General features: G+C 39.5%; 1 protein-coding gene across 1 annotated transcript in view; it reads left to right on the top strand.

Moving 5' to 3' along the window:
* LOC133556553 (dynein axonemal heavy chain 10-like) overlaps positions 1 to 27,791 on the top strand; it is a 49,230-nt gene that overhangs the window by 2,220 nt on the left and 19,219 nt on the right. The window contains exons 5-55 of the mRNA XM_061906572.1: positions 502 to 709; positions 3,702 to 4,090; positions 4,176 to 4,366; positions 4,456 to 4,654; positions 4,733 to 4,927; positions 5,030 to 5,200; positions 5,311 to 5,487; positions 7,218 to 7,370; positions 7,464 to 7,633; positions 7,701 to 7,852; positions 7,943 to 8,107; positions 8,201 to 8,408; positions 8,486 to 8,642; positions 8,726 to 9,202; positions 9,294 to 9,452; positions 9,535 to 9,651; positions 9,735 to 9,837; positions 9,930 to 10,108; positions 12,447 to 12,658; positions 13,359 to 13,515; positions 13,606 to 13,839; positions 13,926 to 14,048; positions 14,123 to 14,356; positions 14,460 to 14,683; positions 14,761 to 15,030; positions 15,116 to 15,299; positions 15,371 to 15,505; positions 15,638 to 15,790; positions 15,890 to 16,078; positions 16,150 to 16,296; positions 16,994 to 17,185; positions 17,293 to 17,411; positions 17,503 to 17,661; positions 17,789 to 17,924; positions 18,009 to 18,131; positions 18,217 to 18,348; positions 18,436 to 18,652; positions 18,905 to 19,024; positions 21,270 to 21,415; positions 21,493 to 21,645; positions 21,722 to 21,982; positions 22,060 to 22,232; positions 22,319 to 22,412; positions 24,278 to 24,445; positions 24,544 to 24,732; positions 24,849 to 25,020; positions 25,100 to 25,303; positions 25,382 to 25,462; positions 25,874 to 26,071; positions 26,144 to 26,305; positions 27,496 to 27,670. Of these exons, the coding sequence (XP_061762556.1) occupies positions 502 to 709; positions 3,702 to 4,090; positions 4,176 to 4,366; positions 4,456 to 4,654; positions 4,733 to 4,927; positions 5,030 to 5,200; positions 5,311 to 5,487; positions 7,218 to 7,370; positions 7,464 to 7,633; positions 7,701 to 7,852; positions 7,943 to 8,107; positions 8,201 to 8,408; positions 8,486 to 8,642; positions 8,726 to 9,202; positions 9,294 to 9,452; positions 9,535 to 9,651; positions 9,735 to 9,837; positions 9,930 to 10,108; positions 12,447 to 12,658; positions 13,359 to 13,515; positions 13,606 to 13,839; positions 13,926 to 14,048; positions 14,123 to 14,356; positions 14,460 to 14,683; positions 14,761 to 15,030; positions 15,116 to 15,299; positions 15,371 to 15,505; positions 15,638 to 15,790; positions 15,890 to 16,078; positions 16,150 to 16,296; positions 16,994 to 17,185; positions 17,293 to 17,411; positions 17,503 to 17,661; positions 17,789 to 17,924; positions 18,009 to 18,131; positions 18,217 to 18,348; positions 18,436 to 18,652; positions 18,905 to 19,024; positions 21,270 to 21,415; positions 21,493 to 21,645; positions 21,722 to 21,982; positions 22,060 to 22,232; positions 22,319 to 22,412; positions 24,278 to 24,445; positions 24,544 to 24,732; positions 24,849 to 25,020; positions 25,100 to 25,303; positions 25,382 to 25,462; positions 25,874 to 26,071; positions 26,144 to 26,305; positions 27,496 to 27,670 (9,206 nt within the window). The remainder of the gene's footprint in view (positions 1 to 501; positions 710 to 3,701; positions 4,091 to 4,175; positions 4,367 to 4,455; positions 4,655 to 4,732; positions 4,928 to 5,029; positions 5,201 to 5,310; positions 5,488 to 7,217; positions 7,371 to 7,463; positions 7,634 to 7,700; positions 7,853 to 7,942; positions 8,108 to 8,200; positions 8,409 to 8,485; positions 8,643 to 8,725; positions 9,203 to 9,293; positions 9,453 to 9,534; positions 9,652 to 9,734; positions 9,838 to 9,929; positions 10,109 to 12,446; positions 12,659 to 13,358; positions 13,516 to 13,605; positions 13,840 to 13,925; positions 14,049 to 14,122; positions 14,357 to 14,459; positions 14,684 to 14,760; positions 15,031 to 15,115; positions 15,300 to 15,370; positions 15,506 to 15,637; positions 15,791 to 15,889; positions 16,079 to 16,149; positions 16,297 to 16,993; positions 17,186 to 17,292; positions 17,412 to 17,502; positions 17,662 to 17,788; positions 17,925 to 18,008; positions 18,132 to 18,216; positions 18,349 to 18,435; positions 18,653 to 18,904; positions 19,025 to 21,269; positions 21,416 to 21,492; positions 21,646 to 21,721; positions 21,983 to 22,059; positions 22,233 to 22,318; positions 22,413 to 24,277; positions 24,446 to 24,543; positions 24,733 to 24,848; positions 25,021 to 25,099; positions 25,304 to 25,381; positions 25,463 to 25,873; positions 26,072 to 26,143; positions 26,306 to 27,495; positions 27,671 to 27,791) is intronic.

Raw genomic sequence — 27,791 nt, 5'->3', positions numbered from 1 at the left:
AAAATATCAAAACGGCCCCTGTGTTCCTTCATTTTTCAGTGTGCAACCCTCAGTGGAAAAAGTTTGGACACCACTGTCTTAAAGTCAATAACATGCCATCAACTTCTTTACACAGGTGAAACCCCAAAATTTTAGTACAAAAGTTCATTTATACCAGCAATTAGAATTGCACAATAAAGCTATATGACATAGATTCATAAAATGCAACTGAAGATATTTCAAGACTTCTTTTGTTATAATTTTAACAATTATGGTTTACAGCTTATGAAAACGTCGAATTGAAAATTTCAGAAAATGTTGTTTTTTCAAAAACCGTAAATAATGATGATCAAAATTATAACCAATAAAAGCCTTACATATTATATTCACTGTGTATGTAATGAGTGTATATCACACTATTTTCACATTTGAAGTTGTCTTGCTGAAATTAATGGACCTTTTAAAATTTTTGTAGTTTCACTGTGTTAGCGAATACACATGTTACATTGTGTCTCTTTTCAGATCTATATTCCATTAATTACTGCCCACCAGATGAAGAAAACTAATGCATGCCATCAGGCAGATGCAGGTTCTCCTCGTCAGACGTCCAGTAAGGAGACTCCAACCAAGCCAAGTGACTTGCAACCACCCATTCGTAATGAGTTACTCAACGGCACGCACAAGTTTTTGGGAGTGGTCAACTCAACTGTTCAACAGCTTAAAACTCAAGGTTTGTTAATAACATAATGACTAGATCTTTTTATTTCAGAGGTTCATCTGTTTTATTGTCCCCAAGGAGGGACTGATTTTAACATAATGAGCAACCCTTTTCCTGTTTACGCCTACATAGTCTGATGTTTATATAGACCCACCCTCAACATGAATATAATAGTTATAGGGAGGTTTGAATGATTTTCTTTATAATTTTGTCAGGGCCAGATTGTTTAATCCAGGCCACATAAACCCTAATTACTCGGTACAAAAATACACTAGGTGTGGCAAAATTATTCTCTGCTTTTGATCCATCACCTTTGATCACTCCTTGGGAGATGAGGGGAGCAGTGAGCAGCACCCAGGAATCATTTTTGGTGAGTTAACCCCCGATTCCAACCCTTGGTGCTGAGTGCCAAGCAGGGAGGTAATGGGTCCCATTTTTATAGTCTTCCGTATGACTCGGCTGTGTTTGAACTCACAACCTACCGATCTCAGGGCGGACACTCTAACCACAAGGCCACTGATTAGGTTAACAAACTGTATCACTAACCACTTCAAATTTCTTAAGACAAAAAACTTCAAAGGGGAACTGCACTTTTTGGGGGTATTTTCCAAACCTTGTGGGTTTTTTTTTTCATGCATTCTAACTCAGAAATTAACGTAAATAAAATTCTGCTTACAGTGGAGCCGATAGGAGCCATGATATCATTGCGCCTACTGCGTCTTTTCCGACCATAAAATAAAAAAAATAACCTTTCAAAAAGCGCCAACAATACTCCATTTCCATTTCGTGCCCTGAATATTAACCAAGTATTATTGATATTGTTGTTAAAATTGCCAACGTAAAGGACCTATTTTTAGTGACACGTTGATTGAGAGATGCAACTTCCTTATCCTCCTTCATAGAAATCATGCAGCTGGTGAGCTGCTTTCTCACATCTGAGTTTGTGAAAATGTATTCTAGATTATAAATCATGTCCCTCACTTTGATAGTAAAATGCCGTGGCCATAAACTGAGAAGTTGGTCAAGTTGGACTGGCAATTTTGGCCCGTAGATGGAGAGAAAGACACACAAAAGACACTGCTTTGCACCTACCCTTTTTTTTTAACCCCTCGCGAGGATCATGAGTCATTCTTCTTCTAAACAGTAATATATCAACAGCCAGCATCCCACCCAGCAGTCACAAGACATTGATACAATGTTCATTATACATACATGTCCTTTAAAACTTACTTTGAAACAACGTGTAATTTTTTTTTTATTAGACAGGGAGCACATGTCACAGTCAGTGGCTTGGTCTCCCATAGGGTTGCGTTCGGTCAATGAAACTGCGCTGTTTAAAAACACTAACCCTATACACCGCGGTCAGAGGCATCCAAAAATGTGTGCAAGCTCACGCTTAACTAAGTTTATGAACTTCATGATTTGACGCTTTGGCATTGTTTAACGCGAGAATCCAACATTGTAATAAGTCAGAAAGGACAAAATCATCATTAGTCCCCTTTAAAATCACAGTGTTTGGCTCGCGGCCCATTGGTACATGTTCCCTTTCGCTATTAGAGGTGAAAAGTTTTGGCACCCCTGTGCTATACTTCGTGTGCATTCAGTGACACTTTGGAAACATGACTTCTCAGGCTCTGGGTGGTTTTGATTGGACTATTACTGTTTACTACTACTTTATTTCGCTCTATGTTTGGTGCAGCCATACTGAACAAAAAAGAAGCTCAGACTGAGTCACCGTGTGTTTAATCATACTAAAACCCGGGCATATAAAAACAGGGTGCCACTGTATGTTCTTCCTTACCAATGTTATTTTTGTTGTTGTAGCATAATCTTACCAACAACCCAAACAATCAATAAATTACTATCAAAACATAACTTCTCTTTTAGTGAGGTGTGTGTGAAGTGAATTATATTTATATAGCGCTTTTCTCGAGTGACTCAAAGCTCTTTACATAGTGAAACCCAATACATCAGTTACATTTAAACCAGTGTGGGTGGGCACTGGGAGCAGGTGGGTAAAGTGTCTTGCCCAAGGACATAACGGCAGTGATTAGGATAGCGGAAGCGGTAATCGAACCTGGAACCCTCAAGCTGCTGGCACGGCCACTCTAAAAACCGAGCTTTGCCGCCCCCATTCTAAAACAATTCATAGAAAAAGGCCTGAGAATTATACTTTAATGCGGACATACATTCACATTGCCCTAATTTAGCGAAAAAAGAACAAGGAATGAACAAGGAACTAAAACTATTTATAAAAAAACACAGAACAATGGTTGGGTTAACATGTCACTATGACTGGAAATAATTATTATGACCGTTAAAGCATTGTTCTCTGTCATACATGTTTTAAAATGGAACAAGTATTGTTTGAAAATTAAAAACACCACCTTGCAACAGGACGCCGACATCTTGGATAACACGTGCATGCGCAGTTGCCAACCTGTCTCAGCTTGTCCGTTTTACAATTGTTCATGATCGGTAAAGGTGCATACAGTCAAACGCTCTGTAGGGTTTGAGATCCGCTAAATTAATGGGTACGGCGTGGCTCTTTTGGGACAGCGGCCATGCGAGCAACCTGAGGGTTCTTGGCCCGATCCCCGACTTCCACCATCCTAGTCACTTCACCCTTGCTCCTGATGGGTCGTGGTTAGGGCCTTGCATGGCAGCTCCCGCTGTCAGTATGTGAATGTGTTTGTGAATGTGGAAATAGTCTCAAAGTGCTTTGAGTACCTAGAAGGTAAAAAGCGCTATACCCTATTTACCATTTATGTATAAGATCTGGACACCACATCTGGTGTAACACTTATGGGATTGGTTAAGATGCCTCTCCATTTACGAATATATATTCCTGACTGCACCAAATTCTCAAATTATTTGGGTGAAATGCTGTAAAATCCCTAGTCGAAGAGCAAAAATTAAATACGTGTGTCCAAAGTCTCGCCTGGTGGCAATTTGTGGCAAATTAAATCTGCTTTGATGAACACAAACAACCTTTTGATTGCAGATGACATTGCTCTGCACATTCCTGACTTGGACCTGGAGCCTGAGGTCAGTGACCTGTTGAACGATACAGAGCTGGTAGAGAAACTGGAGCAGTGTGTGATGAACTGGCAGACAGAGATTACTGTTGTTATTGAGGAGCAAGAAAACAAGAAGCCACAGACACCCAGTCCAATGGCAGAGATTGTTTTTTGGCAGGAGCGTGCTTCCATTCTGAGTGCTCTTAGAACGAAGCTTAATCAACCAGTTGTGAAAAAGATTTTGCTGGTATTGACCAAAGCTCATGCAGTTGTGATTCCCTTAATAGAGGCTACAGTCACTAAACTTATTAAATATTGTTTGGAGGCAGACGAAAACGTACGCTTCCTCAAAACACTGGAAAGACATTTCAAGGTGAGCTATGTTTCCTTCAGTGGACCTGTTTCCTTTATACACACCACTTTAATCTACCACCCTCACCTTGTTATATTGGTTGAAGAATCTGGCTACAGGAACAAACTTCAATGTGGTTCTGGAGACCATCCCACCTCTGATGAACAGCCTACAAGTTGTGTGGTTAATATCTTGCCACTACAACAGGGATGAACGCATGGTCCCTCTGATGGAGCGTATTGTTTGGCAGCTGTGTGAGCGTGTAGCTCAAGTCATTGATCTCAATGTGCTTTTCAAGTATGTGGCTTTCGGATTAAATTCAAATTCTGTTGAAATTCTTGATTTCTTATTTTGTCAGCCAAAACGTCTGATTCTATCCTGGACAGGGACGAGAAAGAAGTTGCCATATCTAAGGTAGATGAGGCCAAGAAAGTTCTTGAATTATGGAAGGGTTCCTACTTTGAAGTGCGTGCTGAAATTGACCAAGGTGGCAATGGGAAGCCTTGGGAGTTTGATCGCAAAAGATTATTTGAGAAAACAGACTACATGGCTTCCATCTGCCAGGACTTGCACTGTGTTTTACAGGTCAGCATTTTACTCTTTAGTACATTGTCACCTGTTGCTTCCGGTGATCGTGTCATGTTATTTTATTGGTTTGTGCAGAATTTGGAAGAGTTTCACAACATCTTCAGCCCAGAGTTAAAAAGTGTGACCTGGGACCCAAAACGTTTTGATGAAATGCTGACCAACGTGGACAACCTGATTTTACCTTTTGAAGCAGCACATTTTGATCCTTTCGATAGCTGCAAGATGAGCAGTTGGAAAATCATCATGCAGAACTTCAATAGTAGTGTTCATGTGAGTTCAGACATCTTATTTCTTGATTTCTTGAATAATTTGATCAACCAATAGATTCCAACAATTAAATAGAAGCAAAAATGTTATTTGTTCAATGTTTAGGCTATTGAGAGAGAGGTAATTGCTTTCATTGACCAGTCCTTTAAGACACTACGCTCTTCAACTGCTGCTTTTGAAATGCTTGTGAAATACAAAGATATTCGCTCCAGACCAGCCATCAATAATCATTTGATGAAAAAGACCAATGAAGTTCTGGCTCAGTATTGCAAAGAGGTTTGTGAGAGCTCGCAGTTGTACAATATACAGTATTTTCTAAGCCATTTCCTAGTTTTCGTTTTTATATTTTAATCTTTTGTTTTTTTATCTCTGTGGCTGTGTTGTAGGTGGAAAGTATAAATGAAGTTTTTGAGCAAAATAGAGACAAACCACACATAAATAAGCGTGATCCCCCCGTGGCAGGAAGCATCAGGTGGACTCATTTACTTTTTCACCGCATAAAAGATGGCATACTTCCTCTCCTCAAAATGCCTGAGTTACTGCAGAGTGAAATGGGCAAAGTGGTGAGTTACTACTTTTGGTTTGAGTAATTGTACCGGGGCCCCATTTATGACGGTTGCGGCGCACAAAAAAGTTGTGTAAATGGCATGAAACGTGCGTCAGAAAATTCCACTGCAAATGTTGGTGTTTATACAAAAACTTTACACAGAAAATGGTTCCATATTTCTACGCACCCTTTCGACCATCGAGCCAAGTAGAGCCCACACAATGTTTTCTGACATGTGAATCAACAATGCCCAAAGATATAAGCCCTCTGGATCACTAAGATCTTATCAGACCAATCTGTTAGCGGTTCCCAGAGTAAACTCAAATCAAGGGAGAGCATCATTCAGTCACTATGCAACAAATAGCTGTAATAAACTTCCTGAAGATGTCAGACTTTCCCCAACTCTGACTACTTTTAAAACTAGACTGAAAACTTTTATGTTCACCTTAGCTTTCAGCTAAATCTTTTAATCTTTTAACGTCCGCACTGTTTTTATTTTTATTGTCTGCATTTGATTCTGATTTTATTTTCTTTCATTTCACTTTGTTGTCTGTGAAGCACTTTACGTCTGCCTTGTGTATGAAAAGTGCTATACAAATAAAGTTGCCTTGTCTTGATGTCACCACGAAATGAAGCTCATACTCATATGAAAAAACACGTATGCACTATAAAATACATGACAATACATATTTTATGATGTATAAGTATATTCCTGTAATTCTGAATGCATTTATTTGTTAATAAAGCTTTATATTTTGCTAATCAAAATATAGAGCTGTATTAAAAATAATTACATATAAAGTCATTGAAGTATTTTTTGATTTTGCTCATTTTTAATTGAATAGAAGCAATGTATAAAAAGGTCAAAAGGGGTGCGTTTGACTTTGTGTGTGGCCAAACAGTGAAAAATATTTCTTAGGACTAAAAATAGGGATTGCAGCACAACATTTTGTTAGACAAAAGCATGTTATGAATTTAGGAAATGATTAAATTCAACTTTTTTTTTAATACATTTAGACTTTGACAGTTTTTGCCCGGAGTGCAAATTATTTGATTCACACAGCATATATCCATCCATCCATCCATTTTCTACCGCTTATTCCCTTTCGGGGTCGCGGGGGGCACTGGCGCCTATCTCAGCTACAATCGGGCGGAAGGCGGGGTACACCCTGGACAAGTCGCCACCTCATCGCAGACAGTCAATCAATCAATCAATGTTTATTTATATAGCCCCAAATCACAAATGTCTCAAAGGACTGCACACATCATTACGACTACAACATCCTCGGAAGAACCCACAGCATATATCAAATACTACTATTATTATTTTCTCTCACTTTACAAAAAACTGTACAAAAAACTATGACATTACTTGGCCCTCTGAAAATTATATTGTTATGGTGCGCAACGCAATAAGCACCAATCTAAAAATATCGACAATCTAACATGTGATCTTTAAACTCATCGCCATATTCATGAGATAATTAGCATATTCAATTATGAATGATTGTGGGAGGACGCCGGGGAGGAATTCTTCTGCGCACAATTCACTGCAACTATCATTTATAACAAAAAAGGGCATTTCGAAAAAAAATCTGAATTTTTTTTTCGGTACATTCTGAGGTTTGTGTTTACTCAATTTATTTTATAAATGAGGCCCCAGGTCTGTGTTGGATATATTGTAACACACAAACTATTTAAAACAGTTATCTGCAATATTGTGTGACTGTTGTCAATGTTTCTCAGGCAAAAAGCAAGTACTTGGAAATGGCAAAAAAAATGAGCGACTATGGGGTTAAGAAATATAAGTCATGGATCGCTGAAACTGAACGGAACTTGCCATTGTTACTGAAAAAACCCATTCTGGTCATCGTTTCAAAGGAACACCAAGCAGAGCTGGTATGTATCATCCTACAATAGAGGTAGAGACAATCATCACCATTTTTAGGTTTGGAATTTCCCTTGGTTGATATAGAATGTTTTCATTTTAAGGTTGACCCAGCCAGGCCTGAAATAGACTCACAAAAGGATCAAATATATCGTGTAAACTTTCCGCCAGAAATCATGACAATAATTAGTGAGACAAAAAACTTGATTTCAATGTCCTTTTCTGTGCCTGAGGTTGCTCAAAACGTTACTCTGCAGGAGTCTAACTTTTTAAGGTAACAATACATACCAAGGACAAAACTAAGTTTACGCCAACCACAAAAACTGTCACATTGGATTTAGGTACACTGATGATCTCCACAAGCTTGTCAACCGCTACAACTCTGCAGTCAATAGTCTTAGTGATGCAAAGATCACTATGCTGTCACACAACATCAAAAGAGTTGAGACGATGTTGTTTCCTGGATATAAAAGACTCAATTGGAACTCCTTAGGTAAGGTACTAAATGTTGCAAAAACATTTATAAAGTTATAAATGTTTATTTTAGGTGGAAGAAGAGTAATGTACGTGTGTTTATATTTAGCCGTTGGAGATTTCATCAATGATGGAATTCAGGAGCTCTCAAAGTTTGAGTCAACTGTCAATCAAATACAGCACAATGAAACAGATATTGAAAACAAACTGCAATGCATACAGGTGGCAGATCTACTGAAATGCCCAGCTCCAGATAAAACAGACCTTTTACCAAGTACAATTAACATATTTATCAAATAAATTACTCAGATAGCATACATTGCAGTGATTTCTTACATATGCATTTTCCAATACTATTTGTTTTCAGGTATCAAAGAGTTTTACAAATGTATTGATCAAGAGCGCATCAAGATAGTGAATTTGTTGAGAAGCAAATATGCTGACATTGGACCAATCATTATCAAGGTGGAGCATTTGATCATGGAAACTAACACTGGCAAGTCCCACAGTATGTCGTGTTATTACACATACTGGGAACACAAGGTGCACGATGCCCTCGTAAACATGGTGTTGAGGTAATATCCCTACAGCCGTAATAATTATTGTGTTGAACTGGCTTCATAACAAACATTCTATTGCCTTTTACATGCAGGAACATCAAAGCTTTCGATGCTGTCCTTATGGGTAGCAAACCTCTCTTCCGTATTGACGCCATCCTTTCTGCACCTAAGATTTTGGTGCAGCCCAAAATTAATGAGATCTACCTGCTGCTCTTGCAATGTGTCAAAGATTGTGTCGAAAGCACCAAAGTATGACCAGTGTTTTATTTTCTGACCAAAGTGTACAGTTTCAAAAGGTCTATATTACCCAGATCTCTATTTTTATGTTCCAGGAGTTTGTACGTTGGATGAACGGGACCTGCATTGAGTGCCCTCCACAACACATAGATGGTGATGACCTGGTGACATTTAGCTTCTATGATGAAGTGTGTCAAAATCCCCAGGTTAATGATTGTGCCCTTGCCGTGTCCCAGAACATCCAGGATTTGCTGCTTTCTGTTGACCAGTTTCTTTACCATTGGAAACAATACCAGCCTCTTTGGGAAAGGGATAGTGCCACAGTCTGTGAAAAGTTTGCTGCTAAAAACCCATCATGTGCTATGTATGATCAAAAGCTACAGTTCTATTCTCATATAAATCAAAAAGTGGTAATGGAGCCTCTTTTTAAGAATGTGCACGTTATCCAACTAAACCTGGAGCCACTGGGCCGATCTGTGCAAGAGATTGCCCAGTCCTGGATTTATTCGCTGGGCAGTTTCCTCAACAAATCAGCCAAAGAGGAACTCTTAAACTTAAACGATGAACTCATGGTAGAGTGCTTTTCTGCTTTTCTAAAGTCTCCCTCATACATTTATTTTTTACCTTTTAATGTCTTTTTTCATGCTAATGTGTATTGAACAGCATTTCTCTGAGAAGCTTCAACAGAGTCCTGACACATTTGAGAACTTGAAGAATGTCCTTGGGACCATCTCAGATATTAGAGACATGTCTTTAAATGTGGAGTTGAGCATTCTGAATATCCAGGAAAGATACAGAACTCTAGAAGTGTACAACGTGGAGGTACTGTGGTTTAAATGTTTGGAATATCATACATATGGCGGATATTTTCTTTGCATTATATAACTGGATTGTTTATGTTTAGGTTGAAAAAGATGAACTGAAACTAAAGGAAAATATTAGGCAAATTTGGAGTAACTTGTTTGCCAAATCCAGACATGTGGATCAGCGTTTGACAAATGTCAAAATATCATTTACAGAGGTTAAAACCAAATTGCTTTTAATCATTGATTCAGCAGTCATTCACTGTTTTAATTGCATCTTCTCTCTCTGCTCGACACGAAGACTACCAAAGTGATGACTGAAGAATTCAAGGAGGAATTGTGCATCTTTGTCGAAAGCTTCAACATGCACGGTCCAGGAGCTGTAGGAGATGATTTAGATAAAGGTCTGTACACATTTAAAGTCTTCTGCCAACTTTAAAGTTATGGTGAACAATATTTAATATGGTTACTTTGATTACTTAATTTTTCTATGCAGGACTTTCAATTATGGAGTCATATGAAGCAGAGCTTGCCAAAATGGTGGAGGGACGGCAAGAGTTAGCCAATGCTGAAAGGCTATTAGACCTACCTGTCACTGTGTACCCTGAGATTGTGAGCCTACAAAAGGATATGGATGGCTTCAGGAAGATTTATGACATCTATCAAAAGCAAAAGGTCAGGTGTTAATCCAGCACAACAGGTACTGGTAATTATAGTGGGGCACCTTAGGCGTTGGTGTAAAACTCCCGACCCACTGACCTGATCAGGACTGGGAAGATATTTCATCTGGCACGCGAGACCATTTGCAAACTGACGTATATTCGGCATGCTTGGAAAGCTTCGGCAATAAAGACCCTCAACCTACTCCAGGAACCCAACCTCATATTCATCTTATGTAATAGAGTAAAAAATGTTAATACTAGAATGCATTGCACTTTGCAGCATCGCGTGGACATCGGGGGCGGTACCTCTGGATTGGCAGACCGGGGTGGTGGTTCCTCTCTTTAAGAAGGGGTACCGGAGGGTGTGTTCCAACTATCGTGGGATCACACTCCTCAGCCTTCCCGGTAAGGTTTATTCAGGTGTACTGGAGAGGAGGCTATGCCGGATAGTCGAACCTCGGATTCAGGAGGAACAGTGTGGTTTTCGTCCTGGTCGTGGAACTGTGGACCAGCTCTATACTCTCGGCAGGGTTCTTGAGGGTGCATGGGAGTTTGCCCAACCAGTCTACATGTGCTTTGTGGACTTGGAGAAGGCATTCGACCGTGTCCCTCGGGAAGTCCTGTGGGGAGTGCTCAGAGAGTATGGGGTATCGGACTGTCTTATTGTGGCGGTCCGTTCCCTGTACGATCAGTGCCAGAGCTTGGTCCGCTTTGCCGGCAGTAAGTCGAACACATTTCCAGTGAGGGTTGGACTCCGCCAAGGCTGTCCTTTGTCACCGATTCTGTTCATAACTTTTATGGACAGAATTTCTAGGCGCAGTCAAGGCGTTGAGGGGTTCCGGTTTGGTAACCGCAGGATTAGGTCTCTGCTTTTTGCAGATGATGTGGTCCTGATGGCTTCATCTGACCGGGATCTTCAGCTCTCGCTGGATTGGTTCGCAGCCGAGTGTGAAGCGACCAGAATGAGAATCAGCACCTCCAAGTCCGAGTCCATGGTTCTCGCCCGGAAAAGGGTGGAGTGCCATCTCCGGGTTGGGGAGGAGACCCTGCCCCAAGTGGAGGAGTTCAAGTACCTAGGAGTCTTGTTCACGAGTGAGGGAAAAGTGGATCGTGAGATCGACAGGCGGATCGGTGCGGCGTCTTCAGTAATGCGGACGTTGTACCGATCCGTTGTGGTGAAGAAGGAGCTGAGCCGGAAGGCAAAGCTCTCAATTTACCGGTCGATCTACGTTCCCATCCTCACCTATGGTCATGAGCTTTGGGTCATGACCGAAAGGATAAGATCACGGGTACAAGCGGCCGAAATGAGTTTCCTCCGCCGTGTGGCGGGGCTCTCCCTTAGAGATAGGGTGAGAAGCTCTGTCATCCGGGAGGAACTCAAAGTAAAGCCGCTGCTCCTTCACATCGAGAGGAGCCAGATGAGGTGGTTCGGGCATCTGGTCAGGATGCCACCCGAACGCCTCCCTAGGGAGGTGTTTAGAGCACGTCCAACCGGTAGGAGGCCACGGGGAAGACCCAGGACACGTTGGGAAGACTATGTCTCCCGGCTGGCCTGGGAACGCCTCGGGATCCCCCGGGAAGAGCTAGACGAAGTGGCTGGGGAGAGGGAAGTCTGGGTTTCCCTGCTTAGGCTGTTGCCCCCGCGACCCGATCTCGGATAAGCGGAAGATGATGGATTGCACTAGCCATTTTTACTAGGAGTGTTACATTGTCTCCGAAAGTAACAATAATTGAATCTTACACAACTAAAATCAAAACCACTTCAACCTTGTCTGTGCAAACTCACCCAAGAAGCATGATACCAGTCAAAAGTGATGATTGTAGTGGCAGATTCTGCAGAAAACTCCTTGACAATGCTCTTGTCTACCGACATCTCGACTGAAGTTAAAAAACCTCCCGCTTTCTGCTGTTTTTGTGTGCATATGAAATACTGTAGCTTTTGCCTGGCTGTTTAACGGATGACAATGAGATATTTTATCAACAACCCGTTAATTAAAACAAGCACATGATGCGACTCTCTCACAGTATCTCTCCCTCAAAAGTAAAATGTTGGCCCCCTGTGCAATTGAGTTTCACACCTCTCTAAGGCTTAGGCCATCTTCATTTTCGACGTTCTTTGTACCGGTCGCCCCACATCCGTGGTCCCCTCCAAGGTTTCTCATTGTTATCCCATTGGGTTGAGTTATTTCTTGCCCTGATGTGGGATCTGAGCCGAGGATGTCGTTGTGTCTTGTGCAGCCCTTTGAGACACCCGTGATTTAGGGCTATATGAGTAAACATTGATTGATTGATTGATTGATTGATTGATTGATTGATTGATTGGTTCAGTAGTTTCTGATTTTGTCTTTCAGGCTGCAAAGGATGTGTGGTCTCATACACTGTGGGTAGACTTAGATATCGGCATGCTCCAGGATGGTGTTGAAGGTTTTGTCAAAGATTTAAGGAAGTTGCCCAAAGATGTGCGTGCACTGCCAGTGGCCTGCTTTGTCGAAGGCAGAATGAAAGAATTTAGAGATTCCCTTCCTCTTCTGCTGGACCTGAAGAATGAAGCCCTCAGAGAAAGGTAAGTCTGCAAATGCAAAACATCCTCTCTCCAGATGGCCTAAATACTTTGAAAGGGAGGGCTACAACTGGCTTCTTTGTTCGTTTAACAAGAGTTGATATTTGATAGATATGGGCAATTAGTAACCAATTCTTTACTGAAGGTAAATTGGTGGGGTCTGTTGGATGTTGTGACCAGAACCAGATGGGGTTGGGTTGGTGATGAAAATATAAAGTTTATGTTTCTCCTCTTCCTGATAGTGTCCCACAGCTGATATTGTGTATTTACTCTATATAGTAGGGAGGGGATTCATATCGCCCCAATCGTTACAGTTTACCTGAAACATGAAACATGCCAAATTGGTGGGGTACCTTGTCCACTTTAGCCGCCAGATGCCAGTAGAGTGTTAAATATCTTCAAATGAGTTTTGTGGCTATTATAACTTTGACCACAGCATCAGTTGCTATGTAGAGTGGCGCTTTCCATCATTTTTAGCAGAATGCATTGCAAATCAATTAACACCCCCTCTGTAACGGTGAAGTAGTTGGTCACTTTTGTGCTACTGTCACTTTTGATGCAGTTATTATTATTTGGTGCTTTAAGTTTTGCTATTAACAGACTGGTGATGTCTTGTCTTAACACCTTTTAATTTGGTTTATTATAAAAAAATACTTTCTCCAGAGCCTAAAGCATCTTTTACATCACAATATTTTTTTAACAGACACTGGAAGGAATTAATGAAAATGACTGGAACTAGTTTTGATATGAACCCCAGCAGCTTCACTCTGGAGAACATGTTTGCAATGGAGCTTCATAAGTATGCTGATGTCATAGGTGAAATTGTGACCTCAGCTGTAAAAGAGCTTGGTATTGAAAAGGTAAGCTTCCTTCCATGTACAAACATACATAAATGTTCCCAAATTGAAATAGTTAATATCGCCTGTATACTGTACATTTGTGTCTCACAGGGTGTGAAGGAAGTGGTGGAAACTTGGGAAAACATGAACTTCACCATACAGCCCTACAGTAAAGGAGCCCAGCAGGAGTGCTCTGTTTTGGGTGCAGTGGATGAGATATTGTTGAGTGTGGACAATGATTCTATGAATTTGCAGAGCATGGCGGGAAGTCGTTTTGTTGGACCTTTCTTAAGCACCATACAACAATGGGAGAAAAACCTGTCCCTTATCAGTGAGACTATAGAGGTCAACCATACTGATCCAAGCTACCATCAACTCTTAGCTGAGTTTTACATTAATTATTTATTATAAAAATGTCTCATTTTGTGCAGGTTTGGTTGCTGGTACAACGGAAATGGATGTACCTGGAGAGCATCTTCATTGGTGGAGATATTTCCTCACAGTTACCAGAGGAAGCCAAAAAATTTGAAAACATTGATAAAAGGTTCAAAGATGTGAGTGTTGTCTTAACATTCACATTATTCATAACTGAAATGAAAATTGCATAATATAATTTTTTTTTGTGTAGACAATGAATGATGCTCATGACAACCCAAACATTAAGCGCTGTTGCCTGGTTCCCAACCGGCTGAAAGACCTGCAGACTCTAAGCGAGAACCTAGAGAGGTGCCAAAAGAGTCTCAATGACTACTTGGATTCTAAGCGGCATTCTTTCCCACGCTTTTTCTTCATCTCTGATGATGAATTACTCAGCATTCTGGGCAGTAGTTATCATGATTGTGTACAGGAGCATATTATAAAGGTAAGAGTAGAAGGTTATTGTGTCTCAAAGAACCACTAAACACGTTTTGCAGTTGTTTGTCCAGGTGTGTGAAATAACTATGTGTGTGTTCCATTCTTACTAGATGTATGACAACATTGCATCCCTGCGGTTTGATGCTGAGAGCGGTGGGGATACTTCAGCTGGAGCCATGGTGTCTGCTGAGGGTGAGGTGATGGAGTTTATAAAGGCAGTCCCAGTCAAAGGAAGGGTGGAGGAATGGATGACAGGAGTCTTAAATGAGATGAGGAAAACTAATCGACTCATCACTAAGGAAGCAATATTTAGCTACTGTGAGGACAGAGGCAGGTGTGTGTGGATTATAAACAAGTTTTCTTCTCTCAGGGAAGGAAATCATACCCACATCAAATCTCTTTGTTTTTCAGAGTGGACTGGATGTTCCTATTCCATGGCATGGTAGTACTGGCAGCGACTCAAGTGTGGTGGTCATGGGAGGTGGAGGATGTCTTCAACAACTTGAAAAAAGGAGAAAAATATGCTCTGAAGAACTACGCAACCAAAATGCACAAGCAGATTGATGAGTTGGTAACACATATAACGCAACCTATGAAGAAAAATGACAGACGGAAGATTAACACTGTCCTTATCATAGACGTCCATGCAAGAGACATTGTAGACAGTTTTGTGTTGAACAGGTATAACGTTCAGTGCTCATATAAACCATTACAACTTGCAACTTGTGTGGAAAGGTGAACATGCTTCTATTTATTCTCTCGACAGTATAACTGTCGCAAAGGAGTTTGAGTGGGAAAGCCAACTGAGATTCTATTGGGTGCATGAAGAAGACAATCTAGTTGTGCGTCAGTGCACTGCATTTTTTTCCTACGGCTATGAATACATGGGCTTGAACGGTAGATTGGTGATAACGCCTCTTACTGACCGCATATACCTCACAATCACACAGGTTTGTGAATACCTACCAATTTGATTCTACAGACAAACAGTTGTTGAGGCAGGTATGTGTTTGTCTTGAAGGCTCTCTCCATGTTCCTGGGTGGGGCGCCTGCTGGACCAGCCGGTACTGGAAAGACAGAGTCCACCAAAGATCTGGCCAAGGCTTTGGGCCTGCTCTGTGTGGTTACTAATTGTGGTGAAGGCATGGATTACATGGTGAGAAGCTTACAGTACATGTGTCAATGGAAATAAACTATTATATTCCAACTAACCAAATGTACTCACCTGCATATCAAACACATTCATGTCAGTTTTGAGTGTTCCTGAATCTTTTAACTCCTTGTGCAGGCTGTGGGGAAGATCCTCTCTGGCTTGGCCCAGTGTGGAGCTTGGGGCTGCTTTGATGAATTCAACCGTATTGATGCCTCAGTCCTTTCAGTTATCTCCTCTCAAATCCAAACCATCCGCAATGCTCTTATTTTGCATCTTAAAGTCTTCAATGTAAGTCTCTCCATTGATACAAAAGCACACTTAATTATTTGTATATGACAGCAGTGTTGCTTTTTGCCTCTCCCAACCACTTTGTCATTTGGACATCAGTTTGAAGGTTATGAGATTACCCTGGATAGCCGAATTGGCATCTTCATCACTATGAACCCAGGCTATGCAGGGCGTACAGAGCTGCCTGAATCGGTCAAAGCTCTGTTCAGGCCTGTGGTAGTGATCGTGCCCGACTTGCAGCAGATATGTGAGATCATGCTTTTCTCCGAGGGCTTCCTAATGGCAAAGGTGACGTCAAATGCATTTGCTCATACACTTGCCCATTACTAAAGACTTCTAACTGGTCTTGTTTCATTCAGGTCCTTGCAAAGAAGATGACAGTCCTCTATAAGTTAGCAAGAGAGCAGCTGTCCAAACGGTCTCATTATGACTTTGGCTTGCGAGCCCTAAAGTCTGTCCTAGTGATGGCAGGAGAACTCAAGAGAGGTTCACCAGACCTTCCTGAGGTAAACCTTATGTAGTTACATTGATAATTAATATATAGTTTAGTTTGTATGATAAATGGGCTTTGACAAGACAGCAGGCAAGATGAATTTATGTTTGATTATTTATAACCTTAGTAGCTTCATCTTTTGTATTTATACGCATATGCATACATAAATTCTGAGAGTTTATAATGTAATACAGGTGTGTCAAACTGGAAATCAGGCATTTTAGGCCGCAAAGATCACAAAGAAAAACGCCTGCAAAATCCATTCACTTTCATTCAATTCCTATTATTATAATCATTGTTGACCAACAAACTAATAGAAAACTTGCTTTGGAATCGTAAGTCAAAGTGACGAGGTGATATTTTACTTCAGCTGATGAATAGTTGTATTTGAAAGGTGTTTCAATGACCAACATAAAAGCTTGGATTACTGTAGCTTGATGTACCAAATAATATTTAGTTGCATGCATTACTTTAGACGAAATGCCTTATTGATGCAAAATATATCAATGTTTTTATGGGCCACGTAAAATGGCGTAGCAAGCCAGTTGTGGCACCCAGGTCTAGAGTTTAAAAAAAAAATATCCCATTTCATTTAAAGACAGCAGTAGGCTTACACATCGAAATAATTTCATTCCTGATAGCCTCTTCCTTTTAAAATCCAAAGAACACATTACTATGTTACTACTTTTTTCTGTCTTCCTTTATTGTAGGATGTGGTGTTGATGCGTGCCTTGAGGGATATGAACCTTCCTAAATTTGTGTTTGAGGATGTGCCTCTGTTCCTCGGGTTGATCTCGGACCTGTTTCCTGGCCTAGAATGCCCTCGGGTTCGCTATTCTGACTTTAATGATGCTGTCGAAGAGACCCTGCAAGAGAACAACTACATGATACTGCCTATCCAGGTGTGTCATGTGATTATTTATGATATTCTGTTGTGTCCACTTTATGCATCTTAGGTAAACACATGTTGGTTAAACTATATACACATTAATTCTGTCTCTCATTTAAGGTGGATAAAGTGGTGCAGATGTATGAAACAATGATGACCCGACACACTACAATGATAGTTGGCCCAACAAGCGGAGGGAAATCTGTTGTCATCAGCACGTTATGTCAGGCTCAAACCAAGTCAGTGTTAATTCAGATAAACAAACGTCCAGCTGCTGTTGGGATCTTTTGTTGCATAATAAGAGTTACTGCAATTATCTATCATCCTCAGATTGGGACTGCACACCAGATTGTATCCCCTAAACCCCAAAGCTGTGAGTGTCATTGAACTCTATGGTATTCTGGATCCTGACACTCGAGACTGGACTGATGGGGTCTTATCCAATATTTTTCGTGACATCAATAAGCCCACTGAAAAAAAAGAGAGAAGGTAAAATTAAAATTTGCTTGAAATAAAGTTATAGTGTTGTGATATGCCAGAAATAGGAACAAATTTAAAGCGCCATAACAAATTATTATAATTTGTGCACAATGAACATATACATTTGAAATTGCAGGTACATCCTGTTTGATGGTGATGTGGACGCCTTGTGGGTGGAAAACATGAACTCTGTAATGGATGACAACAAGCTTCTCACTCTGGCTAATGGAGAACGCATCCGTTTGCAGAATCACTGTGCCATGCTGTTTGAGGTTTGAATGACTGACTGATGTTGTTGATCAAGATAAGATGCACATTATATATAAAATATGTTCCCTATACTTTGGTGATTTCAGGTTGGAGATCTGCAGTATGCTTCACCGGCTACAATCTCTCGCTGTGGAATGGTTTATGTGGACCCCAAAAACCTGCGATACACCCCTTATTGGAAGAAATGGTTGAAAAACAAATCTCCCAAAGTATAAGCAAGAGCATTCCTCATTTTGTTGGAACTGTACTCACCGGATGTAAGAACCTTTTCTGTGATATTTGATTATTTTACAGGAACAAGAAGTGCTAGACAAGCTGTTCAAAAAATATGTGCACAGCTTAATAGACATGATTGTGGAAGGTATTGTAGATGGGAGACAGGGCCAGAAGCTGAAGACAGTTGTACCTCGGACAGATCTTAATATGGTAGGATCGTCACAATTTCCTGACACACACTGGTGCAGAAGTTATTGTAACAATGACTGAGATTGAAATTGTTGGCGATGTGTTCAGGTTTCCCAGCTGTGCATAATTCTTGATGCCCTCCTTGAAACTGAGAACCAAAGTGATGCAATTGTTGAGTGTCACTTCCTGGAAGCTCTGTACCTCTCTCTAGGGGCTACGTTGGTGGACGATGGAAGGGACAAGTTTGATGAGTTCATCAAAAAACTTTCTGGCTTAATCAATGTGAATGACGACAAAGCGCTGGTTGGACCTGGTGAGATCCCAGGTAAAGGACAAATTAAAATTAGGCTTACAAACACTGTCCAGGGTATACTTATGCACTGTTGCAGTTTCTGTGTCATTAAGATTAGATTTTGTAGACTTGGGAATAGGGCCATAGAAAATTTAAAAAATCTATCTTCACTGTTTTGCATAAGTCATTAAGTGAAATAAGAAAAAATAATTTTGAACACTTGATTGTTGTCAACATTGATTATTAATGAATTATAGTGGATGTTAAGTGTTATTTTCCATACAGGTTACCTGCCCACTCTCTTTGATTTTCATTTTGATGGATCACAGCAGAAGTGGGTTCCCTGGAGTTATCTGGTCGCCAAATACATCCACAACACCGAAGTGAAGTTTGCTGAAATTCTTGGTAACGATTCATTGTATGATTATTATTAGCATGTTAGAAAATGTGAATATCAGACATTTCTGAAACCTGGAGATAGGGGTAGTGTTGAATAAGTTCTCCTTCTTCCTCCATCTTTGTAGATAAGTTGTATTGTGCAACTGGATGGGTACCAAATTTGGTACTTTCATAGGTATCGACCGAATTCCGTTGGTACTACTGAGTACAATGTCACATGAAATCAAATGGTAAAATATGTCGATACCTTTCTTGGACGTGACGTCACCTCCAATTGCAGACTCTGCACCAGCTTACGCACTTGGCGGGCAAAACAGGCACGCTTATAGTAAACTGGCTTTTAGGTAATTTTGCAGTTTTCCCTACCAACAAAGCAAGCATGTCTGATAGAAAGCGCTCAAAAGTAAGGCTCAAGTTTTCAAAATGCGCTAGCTAGATCCTAATTGACCTTGTACTAATTAGCATTAGCAGTTTTACATGGTGATTTCAACACCTCCAGAATTCGTAATCAAAACCTAAGATGCGCTTTACAATACAATACTTACAGTACAAACGCTTTGTAGGACTCAACTAAATTTAAAGACTGACCTGTTCAACTTAAGAGCAAAGACTACTTCCTCACTATGACAACACACATAGGAAAAACTGAAATGAACGTATACTTGCACATGAAACTCTGAACAAGTGTAAGAAATCAAGCTATAACAACGGAACAGCACAGTTATCATTATCAGCTTGGTGTTAAATGTTAAATTAAAAATTTAAGTTTCATATTAATGTGGTAATACATTTTTATTTGTTTGAAGAGGCTGTTTGCAACTTGCTCAGTTACATTTGTTAATACAAAGAAAAAGGACAGAAAATTGGTATTGTTGAGCAGTGATGGGCAAGCTACTTGGAAAATGTAGTAAGCTAAGCTACAAGTTACTCTCAATTAAATGTAGCTAAGCTACAGGAGAAGCTACACTACAATCTACATGGCAAAATTATCTTGCTACATCAAAGCTACATTAACAGCATTTCTATCTATGGGCCCACATGTATAAGAGAGAGTGTACAAATGGACCCAATAAGAGTCCATTACTATTAACTATCTGTCATTTAGCTGGGGACGCCCTACAACTACTTCCAAGGGTAACCGCACCCCACTGTATGTATTTATTTAGTTTGCCTTTTCTTTGGCCCACCCCTATAATGTTGTTCATTTCCTCTTCCTACAGTAAAAACAGTCTATCTATATCTTGACAAAAAACCATGACTTGTGTGTTGTTTGGGAACAGTTTGTAATGGTTATGTGCAGTAAAACTTTTCATGAACTAAAATCATCTTAATGTGTGTTCCTAAATGTGTGTTGGACATCATAGAGGAAGAGAGCAGTTATGATTTTGGTTTACAGAGTAAACAACAAAAAACTAAGGTTTTGGGCATTGTTTTCTTGAAATGCATACATTTGTCTAAATATGGCCAAGAACACACATTTTTGTGGGCTTCCTGGATGTCATCTTCATAAATCTTATCTGTGAGAAAAAATCCCGCTGCCATTTTTAAGTATGTTTTTTTTAGTTGTCAGCTTTAAGTGTCCCTCTGTCTCTGACTGCCTCGCCATCATGTGACATGAGTGCATGACAATTATGATATTATGAGTTTCGATGACCCGCCTTATATTGTCTCTGATTGGCCAGTCTTTAATGTTTCGCCCTAACCTCAGCCAATTGTGACTTACCATTTGATGAACACCAACCAATCATCATGGATTGTCTCCATATGTATGGATGTTCTCATTCATCCAGGTCATTGTATTTATCTCCATATTTCTGAGGCACATGGTTTCAGTCCTTTTTCTCTCTTTATAGCTTGTAGCTTTGATGTGAGCTACCTAGTTACATGGGTCTGAAAGTAGTTAAGCTACAGGAAAAGCTACTTGTTAAAAAAGTAGCTAAGCTATTGCCAAGCTACTGGAAATTTTATTTAAGCTACATAGCAAAGCTACATGTAGCTTGTTATTGCCCATCACTGCTGTTGAGCACTTTCATCAATTCTGGTGTACAGGTTATCGGTACCATATCGATTGAAATGTAAAATGTACTTCTTCCTAATTGTGCAACAGTGCAAGTGTAAACATGTGATAGTCCACAATGTAATTTAACATGTCTAAAAAACACAATTTCCATTTCCATTTTATATCTGTCTAAATGGTTTTGACCATGGTGTGTCCTACATATTTCATTTCTATGTACCATTTTTGCCTCAGTCCCAACTGTGGATACCACAAGAACTAATTGGATCCTGGAACAGATGATGAAAACAAAGAAGTCTGTGCTTTTTGTTGGAGACCCAGGCACCTCCAAAACAGCCACCATTCATAACTTTCTGAGGAACCAAAATGCAGATACAAATGTGAGTTAACTATTCTTTCGAGCTTAAACTACAGTTCTTACTTTATTTGTTATCCATTAATTGTTTTCTACCACCAGATTACTTTGACCATCAACCTTTCATCCAGGACAACTTCAATGGATCTTCAGAGGAACTTGGAGGCCAATGTAGAGAAACGAACCAAAGAGATCTATGGTCCTCCAGTGGGAAAAAGACTGCTGGTCTTTATAGATGACATGAATATGCCAAAGGTACCACCCAGACCATGCTTCTTTTTGACTGTAGAGTGAAAAGCTGACATTTGACAGTACTGTGTTCCCTATACAGGTGGATAGCTATGGCACACAGCAGCCTATTGCACTGCTGAAGCTCTTATTGGACCGAGGAGGTATTTATGACCGCGGCAAGGAGCTCACCTACAAAATCCTCAAGGAACTTGGCTTCATTGCTGCCATGGGGAAGGCAGGAGGTGGAAGGAACCAGGTGGACACACGCTTTGTTTCAATCTTCAACGTCTTCAGCATCCCTTTCCCCACGGTTGAGGCTCTAAACCTTATCTATGGTTCCATTATCAAAGGCCACACCAAAGTGAGTAGCATTGTTTCATAAAAGCTATGATGGTCGTCTCTCATAAAGTGTATAACTATTTTGACTGAACATTTCAGAACTTTGAGGATGTGGTGCAGAAGATTTGGGATGAAGTCACCTTCTGCACACTGGAACTGTACAACAGCCTTGTCAAAGATCTTCCACCTACTCCAGCAAAGTTCCACTACATCTTTAACCTGCGAGATCTATCAAGGGTCTACAATGGACTCACCCTCACTAAGCCTGACCGGTATTATCAAGAAAATGAACTGATTTGTGTAGTAATGATTTGGTTTGTGTTTCTTATGCTGGCTTTACTACATTTTAATATAACAGGTTTTCAACAGTCTCTATGTTTGTGCGAGTCTGGAGAAATGAGTGTCTGAGGATATTCCACGATAGACTCATCGATGAGAAAGACAAGAACTTGGTACGTCTCATGAATACATTTAAAACCAAGTCAATTTAAATTGACCAAAATAATAGGTAAAATATAAAGATTATCAGATAATGAGATGAGATTAGGATTAGGAGCCCTTGTGGAAATATTTACTTTGCGCATTCTCTGTGTGTAATAGAGATGTCTCATGGCTCAATATTTGGCTTTTCTCACTGATCGGCAATTGCCTGATGAGCTGCCGTGCATAGCCGACTTTACCAAATTGTGTCACCATGTTTACATGACTAAAGACTCACTTGAAATATTCCTTCAGAAGGGATGCATGCTCAGGGAGACCCAATTACATGACTAAAGACTCACTTGAAATATTCCTTCAGAAGGGATGCATGCTCAGGGAGACCCAATTACCTTCAGCAGTTACATTATTTCCAGGAGAGCGTGTGTCTTGCCAGAAAACAGGCTCAAATTTTAACAGCAAGCTGCAACGGACGTGTAATCGATCCACAGTGCGAAACAGCTTTTAGGACACGCATCCTCATCACGATAGCGTAAAGTAAACTAAGTTTCTTCCATGTATTGATATTAATGGAGGCCTAAAGGACAATAAATAGCTGGACGTGCTAAAACACAAACACACACACACACACACACACACTCTCTCTCTCTCTCTCTCACACATATTGAGCAGTGTAAAGTAAGGGTGCTTGATCCAGATGTCGATACAATCAATACCTAGTATAGTATCAGTATATAATCGATACTAAAGTGATTATATTGATATTTTAGTTTTTCATGTTCTCATTACAGAAACTTATATATTGTTGTTGTTGTTATTGTTTGCAAACTCAGGGATTAAGTCTCTGAATACAAGAAGGCTTTTAGGGCAAAACCCAAATCATTTAAAGGGAGCCAATAATATTTATTGTTTTTGTTTATTTGTTGTGCACTAGACACTTAAATTTGTTGAACAAAATTGTATGTAGCATTCAAAACCACAAATTCAAAACATCATCTGATATATAACATCCTAGCAAATTCTGCATTTAATATGATAAGCTTATTTAAAATGTGTTTGTGTTTGCAGTGCATCTGGAAAATGTTCACAGCGCTTCACCTTTTCCACATTGCTATGTTACAGCCTTATTCCAAAATTGAATACATTCATTGTTGTCCTTCAAATTCTACAGACAATACCCCAAAAAGGTTATACTGTTGCGCTTGTAATGCAGAAACAAGACAACTTGAAGTATCTTTGACACACAAAAACACCTGCGCGCTTTTTTCCACCAAAGAGAATACTGAATTAATGCGTACAACAAACCCCCACCTTTGGGTAACTCTCCTAACAGTCATTTAAAGGGGCCGCACCAAATTACTCACTCTTAACTGCATTCTGTATAGGAATGCTAAACAAGAACAACATTGTTATGTGCACATTACAACAATGACAGTGAATAATGACGACAAAGTCAAGTATAACAGGTGTGGTGAATTATGTCCTTAAAGCAACCGCTACAATACCCATAAATGTTTTTTTTTAACTTTTACAAATTTATTAAAAATAAGAAACTAAAAAAATCACATATACATAAATATTTAGAGCATTTGATCAATACTTTGTTGATGCACCTTTGGCAGCAATTACAGCCCCAAGTCTTTTTGAATACGATGCCACAAGCTTGGCAAACCTATCTTTGCGCAGTTTAGTTCATTCCTCTTTGCCCATTCCTCTGTGCAAAACGTCTCACGCTCCATCAAGTTGGATGTTAAGCATTGGTTTTCATCCAGGATGTCTCTGTATATTGCTGTATTGATGCCATTGACTGGCCCTCATGGTCCACTTTTTATTTAGAATATATTCATGTACCAATACCATGATTTTGTTTTACTTGCAGGTTCAGGGCCTTATAAAGAATTTAGTTGAAGAGCATTTCAAGGCCAACATGGATGATGTTATGAGAGATCCACTTCTTTTTGGAGACTACAGGACAGCCTTGAGTGAAACTGAACCAAGAGTCTATGAGGACTTGCAGGACTATGAAGCCTCTAAAGCCTTGTTTCAGGTATCACAACGTTATTTATTCCTTAATTGTTTAAGTTTTTGTTATGGATTTAGATAAACATTGAAAATATTTTGAAATAAAATTTTTGCATTCTACAGGAGATTTTAGAGGAATACAACGATAAAAAGTCGAGGATGAACCTTGTCCTGTTTGATGATGCCCTGGAACATCTGACCCGTGTGCACCGTATCCTCCGCATAGATCGCGGTCATGCGCTGCTTGTGGGTGTGGGAGGCTCAGGCAAGCAGTCCATCGCTAAGCTGGCTGCCTTCACTGCTGACTGTGAGGTTGTGAAACAAAAATGTATTTGTTTAATATTGTAAATAAAATTCTGACCACTTCTAGCTATTTGACATGCAATGTTTAAATGCATGTCAGTAAATTGTCATTCTGGATTCCTCAGGTGTTTGAGATAACATTGAGCAGAGGATATTGCGAATCACACTTTCGTGAAGACTTGAAAACATTGTATTTGAAACTGGGCATCGAAGATAAGAAGACTGTGTTTCTCTTCACTGATGCTCATGTCGCTGTGGAAGGTTTTTTGGAACTCATCAATAACATGCTTACGTCAGGTTGGACAACACTCTTGATATCAGTCAGTTTTGTTTGCATAATCACACAATGACTGTTTTTTGGGGTATTTTTAAATAGGCATTGTTCCTGCATTGTTTCCTGATGATGAGAAAGAGTCTGTTCTCAATCAGCTTCGTGACGAAGCCCTTAAAAACGGTTCAGGTCCTTCTAAAGACAGTGTGTGGCAGTATTTTGTCAATAAATGTGCAAGCAATCTGCACATTGTATTAGGCATGTCTCCTGTGGGCGACACCCTGAGGACACGGTGCAGAAACTTTCCAGGTAACCTGGCAAAATATTAAATGTATCTAGTTGTGAATACAACTTTGTTGATTAGAACAACTTCTGAATCTTTCACAGGACTGATGAACAACACTGTTATAGACTGGTTCTTGCCTTGGCCTCCACAGGCGCTACTTGCTGTAGCTGAGTCTTTCCTTGGTTTGTATAAAACACATTTTATCCTTCATTAAGTTAATTTACTTTATACGAAAAATGCAATGCAGTTTACATTATTAATTTCCAGTAACTTCAAATTAAACTCCAATGTTAAAACAGAAAACTGTTCTGTTAAAGTGAATTATAATGTGCCACCGATGACGACAACTTCTACTTAAATTCCTGTCCAATAAACAAGTAATTAATGCTTTTGATCAAATAATAACAGTTCAAATTAGCTCAACATTAACATAAATATTTTACTCAATTGGAAACATTTCAAATTGAAACCAAAGAGTTGTAATATCTATACAGTTTTGGTGTGTTATGGTGGCTGGCTGATTACTTGCCTTACAGCTTGTTTTGTTGTTGCTTCTAACTGATGTTTTTGCTGTGCTTTTGTCAAATCTACAGGTGAAAATGAAATCATTCCTCAGGAATACGCTCACGCTGTTATAGAGCATGTCTGCGTGGTACATCAATCTGTGGGAGACTACAGCATACTGTTTCTGCAGAAACTTAGACGTGCTAACTATGTTACTCCAAAGAACTACTTGGACTTTATTAGCACTTATTCGAGCCTCCTGCAGGAAAAGGACGAGTATATTCTGGGTAAGAGGATGGAACATATTGGAATGATAACATTTCCAAACAGAAAAGTGACAACATGTTTACGTATTCTAGCACAGTGCAAACGCCTCGAAGGGGGGTTGGATAAGTTGAAGGAAGCCAGTGTGCAGCTGGATGAGTTAAATATCAAACTGGCAGAACAGAAGGTGGTCCTCGCTGAAAAGTCATCAGCTTGTGAGATCATGCTGAAGGAGATTGCCTCCAACACAACTGTGGGTCAGTGAAAGCCGAGCTTCATACCCTAACACAGGGGTGTCCAAAGTGCGGCCCGCAGCTAATTGTTTACCGGCCCCCCACACATTCTGAAAATGCTATTGCAAAAATAAAAAAGAACATTAAAAATATTGGAATGAGGTGAAATTTATCGAGAAAAAGTTGCAATGTTAACACAAAACTGCCAAGCAGCCTGTTTTTTTTTTCTTTTGTCATTATTTTACTATGTAAAAACCATCTTTACCATGAATTGATTAACGTAGAACCCGACCTAAATAAGTTTAAAAACTTATTCGGGTGTTACCATTTAGTGGTCGATTGTATGAAATATGTACTGTGAAATCTACTAATTACAAGTTTCAATCAATCAATTATTTATTTTTAAATTTTTTTGCCATTGCTCCAAAAAAAAAATTGACAAAAAAATCGATGTTATAATGAGTTATTTTCAAAGCTCCAATTAGTTCAAATATGTCACTTTAAAATGTTTTTTGTGGTAAATTTTGCATGTATTGTGCAGTTGCCATATAAAAACTAAGTTTTCTTTGACAAAAGAGCATAAAACAAACAAAATAGTAGTTAAAACGTAAAATCGACAGATATATCTGAAGTTGATCTCGTAACTTAAGTGTTGAAAGTTTAAAAAAAACCCTAATAAAAATGTATAATTTTCTGAGTGGGGCACCTTTTGGATCCCTAATAAATTTAGTGGTATTTTATTTATCTTTTCACTGTGATTACTCAAAAATAATAAAGAATTAAAATCAATGGTGTCCTGCATTATTGATCTTTTAGGGCTCTTATTACTAAATACGGCAAATTTCAGTTTTACTATTAAAAAAACAACGCTGTTTTTGACAGAAAAGCCATAAAACCTTTATTTTTTTTAAGTTGATATAGAGATTTACTGTAAGCGTTAAAAATGAAAATAAAAATTTGACTTATTTTTAACATATTTTTAACTGAGACCCTTTGTGGTCCCCAGGAGCCCTAAAGGTAAAATACATTTTAAAAATACATATATGTTGTTATGGTTTGAAAAGAAAAAAATATCAAAATGGTCCCCGCATGCTTTAATTTTTCTGTGTGCCGCCCTCAATGGAAAAAGTTTGGACACCCCTGGCCTAACAGCTTGAAATAATGGTTGAAAATCTAACAAATCACTTGTTATGATCATAAATGATTCCTTCCAGCTGAGGAGAAGAAAATGCTGGCAGAAGAAAAAGCCAAAGAGATTGAGGAGCAAAACAAAGTGATTGCTGTTGAGAAGGTAGATGCAGAAACTTCCCTGGCTGAAGCTCTGCCACAGTTGGAAGCAGCTCGGATTGCCTTGCAAGACCTCGATAAATCTGATGTCACTGAGATCAGGTCAACTTTCTCTCTGAATCTGAGGATTACATTGTCCAAATAAACACTGACCTACACTCTTTCTGAAGCATTAATGTCAATGGCACACCAATCTAATTTTGACTTCTGCTCCTTTGTGCAG

This window comes from Nerophis ophidion, linkage group LG07 (genome assembly GCF_033978795.1).
Source record: "Nerophis ophidion isolate RoL-2023_Sa linkage group LG07, RoL_Noph_v1.0, whole genome shotgun sequence".
Lineage (NCBI taxonomy): Eukaryota > Metazoa > Chordata > Actinopteri > Syngnathiformes > Syngnathidae > Nerophis > Nerophis ophidion.
Note: the sequence above shows the minus strand (reverse complement) of the source record. Positions and strands in the feature narration are given on the sequence as shown.